Source organism: Leguminivora glycinivorella, chromosome 9 (assembly GCF_023078275.1).
Source record: "Leguminivora glycinivorella isolate SPB_JAAS2020 chromosome 9, LegGlyc_1.1, whole genome shotgun sequence".
Taxonomy (NCBI): domain Eukaryota; kingdom Metazoa; phylum Arthropoda; class Insecta; order Lepidoptera; family Tortricidae; genus Leguminivora; species Leguminivora glycinivorella.
Window position 1 is genome coordinate 25,322,928 of NC_062979.1, and position 8,427 is coordinate 25,331,354.

Below are 8,427 nucleotides of genomic sequence, written 5' to 3' on the forward strand. Positions count from 1 at the left end.
GTCACAGTAGTGCCCCCGCCAAGACTACTAAGACTAGCCAAGCGAAGCGCAAACCTTTTCTCGAAGTGAATCATCGTTTTGTCATTTACTTTATCTGAGACATTTACACAGTATGCCCGATTTAGGCACTGGTCCCACCGCGAGCTATTAAACTATGAGCTATCGTCTATAAAAACAAACAAAAGATAATCACTCCCGTGTAAATAAAAGAGACACGGCGATGTTTATAGTTGCTCGCCCAGTGGTGAGCTATCAATATCGTCGTGTCTCTTTTATTTGTACGGGAGTGCTTATCTTTTGTTCGTTTTTATAGCCGATAGCTCATAGCTTACTAGCTTGCGGTGTGACCAGTGCCTTGGTATGGAGTATGGTCTGCCTCTTAATGAAAACAATTGTTGAAACATTTGTCACGGCAGACTGCACGTCCAATCATTACTCGCGATACGAGGCGCGGAAAACAGTCGTGCGTTTGAAAATCTTGCGATTCGTTTTGGAATGAATTTGTTTAGAAGCTGTGTTTCCTAAACGCCCCGTTTGGCGCGCGGTTTGAAATCCGACACAAAATGAAGTTTACCGAAACGTATAGGTAGTACTAATGAAATTTACAGCAGAAATTAAAATTTCCAATCACCACCTAGAAAATGATGGCTGAAAATTTAGTGTAGTCATTTTTACTCGATAATGAAATCGAAAATCTGACGTAACGAACGTTTCGATAACCATATTTTGTATGGAATTTTGAACATCGCGCCAATTGAAAGTTCTTAAGTTGACAAGCTCTTAATATCCTTTTTGACGAAACGGACTGCAATCCAGTTGCAACTCGCGTGGGAACTGCACTACGTTGCATTTGACTTGGATTTTTTATAATAGTTGACCTATATAGGTCCTAAGCTTCGCACTTTCTGAGTACATTTTACTGAAAAAGACCAATACAATCTTCGCAAAATGACTGTGGGTAAAAGAGAGGTGAACTTAGACCGGATCCTAGTGGAGGACATCGGGCAGTGGGGGCGGTTCCAGTTCCGGGCCGTGGCGCTGTGCGCGCTGGTGGCTCTGGTGGGCAGTGTGCAGTGCTACGCGTATCTGTTCACTGTCGTCAAGGTCAACACGAGGTGAGCCTCACCTGGGGATGGTAGGTCCTGGTGGGAGACAGCGGGTAGTGGGGGCGGTTCCAGTTCCGAGCCGTGGCGCTGTGCGCGCTGGTGGCTCTTGCGGGCAGTATCTGGGTACGTAGCCGAATGTCACAAACGCTCACCAAACGAAACGCTCGTAGATATCCATCTCTATCGCTCTTGTGAACTGGCGTGACAGAGCCGGACTATCTTTCGCGGGGTTTCGTTTTCGTTACGCGTCACAGAAATGCCATTCGGCTACGGCACCTGTTCACTGTTGTCAAGGTCAATACCAGGTAAGCTGTTTTTGTTTGATAACAAAAAGATTTTTATTTGCACAACTGAGAGGCAGGAAAATAGGTAAACCTGTTGATTATATCGCTTCGCTACCAAACTCTTTAAAGTTCATTTTAAACGAACAGCGCTGGCAAGGCAATATAAGATTGTAGGGTCAAATTCGTGGTGCACACTTAATGGTTTCTTTTTTTTTTGCTGTTGTAGTGTGTATTTATACTACTATGTTTGCACCTGATTAGTGAAGTCACAAGTGCAGTAGACATATTGCAAATATTGTTAGGTAACTATTGTTTAAAAAACTCTCAATTAATGTGTATCACAAGTAATTCTAGTATTAGCTAAAAACATCACAGTCGAAACCAATTCTTAGCACGGCGTTTCGGAAAACAAGAGAATTCTGACTAGTAAAATGTCCCGGATAGTAAAATGTACCCGGAAATTTCGAAAAGATAAGGAAAACACAATCATTTTTCCTTTCATGAACTTGAATCTGGCAGGAATCACGCAACGATGCCTTCATCAGGCGGAGGTCAGTATTACATTGCAACATCTTAAGATAGAAACAATAATCTTTGAGCATTGACAGAGCCGAATTTACAATCGGTAACGCTCCTTGGCGAATGACACGCAACCGGCTCTATTGTACGAATAAGGAGAAGCGATAAAGATATTTTTTGCCATGGTGGCAAACACGCATACTGCCCGCCTGGTCGTAAGCAGTCACGCAAAAACCTGATGGTATACATATAATATAAGCGTGTGGGTGAGGTGTAGAATACATACTACAGTACCCTATGGACGTTTGCAACTCAGGGTGGCTAGCCGAATGGCACAATCGCTCACGAAACGCTCACGAAACGAAGCGCTAGTAGATATCTATCTTTATCGCGCTTGCGTATTGGCGCGACAGAGCCAGCGGCGTATCGCTTTCGTTTGGCGTCGGAGAAATGCCATTCGGCTACGGGGCCTGGCCTGCTAGCCGAATGGCATTTCTGCGACGCCAGACGCCGATAGAAAGGCCGCTGGCTCGGTCGCGCAAATACGCAAGAGCGATAGAAAAGATTGCATTTCTGCGGCGTTTCGGTGGCGTTTCGCATCGCAGAAATATCATTCGACTACGGGGCCTGGAGCGTTACTTGCGCGTTTCCGATCCTTTACAAATATGTACACCCCTATTTTGAAGAAATTTATAGGTACTGTAGACCCTTAGGAAAACCTCGGCAGGGAGCTCATTTCGCAGCCGAAATGTCCGCGGGAAGAAATTCTCTTAAACCGTACAAGCTGAGCTAATGCTAATGCTCGGAATTGAGAGTTATTAAACTTGAACTGCAAAACCTACGCTAAGAGACTTCACTTTCTTGACAATTCTTAACAAAATGTATAATTTCAGATGCCTCATCCCCGAGTGTGAGGCGGGGGACCCTGTGTTCTCCCCGCCATGGCTCCCGCGCGCGGTGCCGCCGTCCGGCAACTCCTTGGACAGCTGCCGCCGCTTCCCGGCGAGGACAGGGAACAGCTCCGAGTCCTGTCCTGCTGACTGGTTCATTAGGAACGAGTCGGTTAGGTGCGAGGAGTACGTTTATGAGCATAAGAACTCCGCTTATTATGAGGTATTAACGCGACCTAATTTAAACGCGATTATAGGACTAAAAAGTCATTAGACAATTGCAACAGCTTCCCGTCAAATGTTCAAATGCCATAGATTCCCGGCGAGGACAAGGAACAGAGCTCATGTCCTGCTGACTGGTTCTACTATTAAAACTTCTGAGATTCGTCTTTGTGTTAGACCCGACTTAGAGGAAGATTTATAGGACATCATTTTATTTATCAAACTCTAATGGAAGGAAATTAGACAGCGGACAAATGTGTACTTAAGCATTGTAAGCATAGAGGTTGTTATTTAGTTTTATTTTTGGGTTTAATTTTAGTTTTAATGTTATAGTTTTAATTGTTTAGTCATATTTTTAGTATACCTATGTTACTGTTTTTGTTATACGAAAAATGTATTTAAGCATTCAACTATTTATGTTCAGTTATTGAGGAAACAACTGAAAGGTTATCTACTTTATTGGAAAACACCGTGAAATCACGTCGTAACATTTATAGGCATGCTAAACGACCATCGATGATGGGGAATTTCAATTCCATAAACAATTTAATATCTAGAGGAACAAAGTAATGCTTAATAACTCAACGTTCCATTTCTTACTACCATGACACAAAACAACACACCAATGGAAAAACAAATAATACGTAAGATAGAAAGTTACGTAACTTCCCTTAATTTGTACATTATTCGTGTTCGGTAAAAGGACTAGTCTAGGGTACCTATACCAAGCGTTGATATTCAAATTGATCCTTTTGCCAGGGTCCATCTATCTAAGTTACCTACCTAAGTTTCAGAAATTGATCAAATCACTACACAATTTTAATAATAAATCTGAGTCCTTTCACGAGAGACAACATCGATTCGAATCCATGGTTGCTGTTTTCTTTTCACTGCGTTGAATTAACATAGTAAATTAGGATACAAGTGCTGAAAACACGAAATTTGAAATGAGTTGAGAGAGATTGAAGACGTTCTAAGGGAGTGTTTTAAATCGACAGCCTTTACAAAGTCCCTCAGTACAGATGGCCCTCTAAGTTTCAACCTGACAAGAAATTGACTACTTTGTGAAATATTGTGGGGAAAAAGCACCATCTGTACTGAGAAATCTGTTTCAGTTTGGTCTGGCGTGCGACTCGTGGCGGCCGACGCTGATCGGCTCCGCGCGCACGCTGGGCTACATGCTGTGCCTGCCGCTGACGGGGCTGCTGGCGGACCGCCGCGGCCGGCGGCTCGCGCTCGCGCTCAACCTGCTCAACTCCGTGTGGCTCGGCAGCCTGGCCTACTTCGCTCCCTCGTACAACGCCTACTTGGCTATATCCTTTGTGGAGGCTCTGTTTGGAGCATGCACATTTTGCAGTGCTTATATTTTAGGTAAGATATTACAGTTCACATTATTTACGGTGAATGACTTAAGTATACAAGATTTGGCAAACTTAGATCATAATCCAAGTAAGTATTTTATTTCTGAATTTTTTACACATTTTATTATTTAGACTTATTTCACATAATGGAGTCTCAACTCAACATAGCCAAAATAACTTTTATAAAAAATCCTAACTATTCGAGTCCAAACTCATGCTTAATGAGGAGCCTAAGCTCATCTAAAACGTTGATTTTCATAGACAGACTGTGTCTGGAACAATTGAAACATTTTTGTGAGTTACTTATTCATTACAGCTGTGGAATACGTGGGACCAAAATACCGAGTAGCCACCGGTGTCACTATGAGTACTTGCCTCGCGATTGGACAAACGCTTCTAGGCCCCATAGCGTGGACGGAACCTTACTGGAGGAACCTCATCCTTATACTGTACCTGCCTCAATTCATTTTCGTCAGTTACTTCTGGATCGCACCGGAGTCCGTCCGGTGGCTGATCAGCAAAGGCCGGTATGAAGAAGCATTAGAAATTTTGAAGAAAGCTGCCAAAATGAATGGCAGTGCTTTGTCGGAAAAGACTTTGAAAGAGTTCTCAGAGTTGAAAGATGTGACAAAAGAGAAAGATACAGAACAATCAGACCCTTGGTTAATATGTTTGGTGTTCAAACATAAAGCGATGTTGCTGCGTTGTTTAGTGACGCCGGTGTGGTGGATCACTTGTATCTTCATGTACTACGGGCTGACGATATCTTCGGTGGGGATATCGGGAAACAGATACATAAACTACTCGGCCTGCAACGCCGTCGAGATCCCGGGGTACTGGGCCGCTGTGCTGCTGCTGGACAGGGTCGGGCGGAAGGCGGTGCTGACGGCCGGGTTCCTGATCAGCGGCGCCTGTCAGATTGCGTTTATATTCGTTTCTGATGGTAAGCATTTGTTTATTTATTATATTAACCATCGTATAAGTACTTTAATGAAAATATTAATAAGCATGAGTAATAGCAGCGTTGGCGTTATGAAAGTGCGTGAAGGGAAAGTGGTTTGTCAGGATCGTAGCAAATATAAATCCATGGTCTCTGCCTAGCCCTCTGGGAAACACACGTGATTGCATGTATGTAGCAGCGTTAGCACATTATTTTGTAATGCTCAGATAAGTTAGCAGGCTATACCAAAACCAAATCTATAACAAACCTCACCAAAACAAATGAAGACAATCATAATTTTATTTGTAGCTCCAAAATCTACTGACAAGCCCACGGGATGACGGGATTACACCTAAACATTCAACAATTTTCACTTTTTCCAGGCAACTACTGGGTTTCCCTGACGGTGTACCTGATCGGCAAGATGTGCGTGTCGAGCGTGGTGACGTCATTGTACGTGTACACCGCCGAGCTGTACCCCACGCGCCACCGCTCCAGCCTCTTCGCCTACTCCTCCATGGTCGGGAGAATCGGGGGCATCCTGGCCCCGCTCATGCCCGGAGTTGTGCGTATTGGGAATTTTGTGGACAATCATTTTTATTCATATTCATATTTATTTATTTCATTCATTTTTTTTTTATTCTTTTAGTTTATTAATTGCTTTGTTCATGTTAGTTTCATCTTGCGAATTACACGTTACCCCAGCAGTTCTCGGTTTCCGACTAATTAAAAATGATACTTACTTGAATTTATGAGTGAATCGGAGGACAAAGCAAAATTATTAAGACCTGGAACTGATCTGATTATGGAGACACGAAGTGGTTCAGATCAGAGGTCAGAGAATCTGTAATAAAACAACATAATCACAGGTAGAACAGCGTTAGTGACAACATCTGTGTTAATGAGTATTTGTTCCTTGTAGAAAGAAAAGTGCAATCAGCCTTACAAAGAATTGATCTCCAAAAACCCTGCCCTTAAATAGTTGTTTGATGGCCTGCTAGAAACGTGGATGCATCACATAAATATGGACATGGCCTCCTTTGCTTAGCTGTAATACAGGCAGCTTTAAAAGGGAGAGAGAAAGAGTCAAATTGAGAACCATACCATGTCACAGTATAATAAAGAGTACTATCGTACAGTATTGCCACTCCCTGGTTCCCACTGAAAGCTTTCGGTTACCGCCTGAGCCGTTCTACCAGTCGACCAGTCTTATCTCACTCAACTCACACAAGCATGGTACGCGTTCGCCTACACGCGTTTAGGCTGTGTGCGTAGGAACGAGCTTCTTTCATACATTTCATCGCCATTGTGCAAGGTGTGACCATTTACCTAATGTTCCAGGCAGCAGTGGTGTGGGAGCAGCTCCCGTTCGTGGTGTTCGGCGCGCTGGCACTAGTCTCTGGAATGCTGGTGCTGTTGGCGCCCGAGACGCTCGGCGCTCCGTTGCCGGACTCCATGGAGGACGCCGTGGAACTTGGCAAGGAGGCACCTTCTCTCCACCAGTGGGTGAAGACGCTGGTGTTCAGAAGCAAGAGTTATAATATTCGATAGTTTATAAAGTACCTCCGCCATGTGGTTTTGACGATTTGGAATAATAGGTACGATGGCGTCACGGTCACGGTAAATGTATGAAATTGTTGGTTTTAGTAAGTAAGTAATTAGGGGCGTTTTTCACAAATTTTATAAAATGAATGTTTTTCGTAACATTTATACCCTATCGAATCGATTACTGTATTGAAGGTATTGAAGTTGACTCTTTAGCCATATAGCCGCCTACTCATTAGCAAAATCCCGCCATAATTATGTGGCGTTCCATGTCTAAAGAGTCCTAAATGTTTTATGTGGATCGTTATGTGTTAAGAGCGTTCCTTTGTAATATTTCATGGCTGTGGACTTGTGCAGTAGATATACATTTTGTTGTACCCATTACATTGTGCTATTTTGTTTGCGTTAAGAGTATGTTGATTTTTTCAGTGTAAAAAAATATAATTAAATGTATTATATTAATAAAGTAACAGTTACTTACTTTGAATGTATTTCATACAGACGTGTATTCATTAGATATGGTTTTTATCGAGCTACAGTATACAATTATTTACGCCTCATGACGCTCATGCCAACTCATGTGATGACAATGAACTGTAAGACGTGTGCGTAAGTATTAGAAGGATAATACACATTATTATTTGAACATAACGAACGTACATACTTAAATGAAATAATTAAGAATGTTTTGTTCTCGTTTGTATACGCTCATTGAGGTGAGAATGTAGGTCATCCTGGGCACGTAGCCAAATGCACGAACGCTGACGAGAATATCGTTATCGTTGCTAGCTATCTCTATCGCTCTTCCGTATTGGCGATTGCCATTCCGGAAAGGCCGGTAGGTCATCCTACAACAACCTGTTTCAAGGTTCAATCTGGCCGTAAATGTCAAAAATCTTCTTCTTCTTCTTCAGGTGCCATATCCTCTTCGGATGTCGGCTACCACCACAGTCCGGAACTCCTCTCTATTTGCAGTTTTTCTGCCTAGCGCGGCAGCGTCTATTCCCGTCCAGCTCTATCCATCCAGGTTATTTTTCTTTTTCCTCTGCCCCTTTTGCCTTCGATTTTTCCTTCTATTATGTCAAAAATCAGGGCATCAAAATTGAGTTTGAGATGGTCAAAATGACACTACATGTATCGTTGTTATTGCAGTGTGTACATGTGTGCGTAGCGCGGCAGGCTACGTTACTGTAGCAAACATACATTTTGAAGCAGCAACAATACTTAAATTGTAATGTTTACATCGTATTTCACACACTTAAAGTTTCCTTAGAAAAGGTAGCGAGAGAAGTAACAGAAAATTGCCAACTGCACCGTACTGAGAGAAAAGGAAATAGGAGTGATCTTATTGAACCACTTTATTGTTTTTGGGTTTCCTTTCTATTGATTTTATTCAAATCCACATGTCTGGTAGAAAGTGTATAACCCACCCAAACATAACCCAAAGTGGAAAGCTACATCACAGCCGTTACCACTAATAGCAGTCAATAAAGCGTGACATGAGTTTGATCGACGTGCGACGGACAGTCATCACCCACGGGGGTGACCGACGTATTATGT

At 42.8% G+C, this 8,427-nt stretch overlaps 1 protein-coding gene across 4 annotated transcripts; it reads left to right on the forward strand.

The window, feature by feature from the left end:
- The first annotated feature begins 435 nt into the window (after nt 1-435).
- Nucleotides 436-7,399, forward strand: LOC125229652 (organic cation transporter protein-like). 4 transcript variants are annotated; one of them, XM_048134537.1, is made up of 7 exons: nt 436-586; nt 770-1,115; nt 2,803-3,022; nt 4,137-4,392; nt 4,699-5,325; nt 5,706-5,887; nt 6,664-7,399. In XM_048134537.1, exons 2-7 carry the CDS (start codon nt 949-951, stop codon nt 6,871-6,873), a joined length of 1,662 nt encoding a protein of 553 aa, XP_047990494.1. In that variant the 5' UTR covers nt 436-586; nt 770-948; the 3' UTR covers nt 6,874-7,399. The 4 variants fall into 4 exon arrangements, with proteins under 4 accessions (XP_047990494.1, XP_047990497.1, XP_047990495.1 ...); XM_048134540.1 differs by having other exon boundaries at nt 437-586; nt 874-1,115; XM_048134538.1 differs by having other exon boundaries at nt 438-586; nt 817-1,115.
- The last annotated feature ends 1,028 nt before the right edge of the window (nt 7,400-8,427 follow it).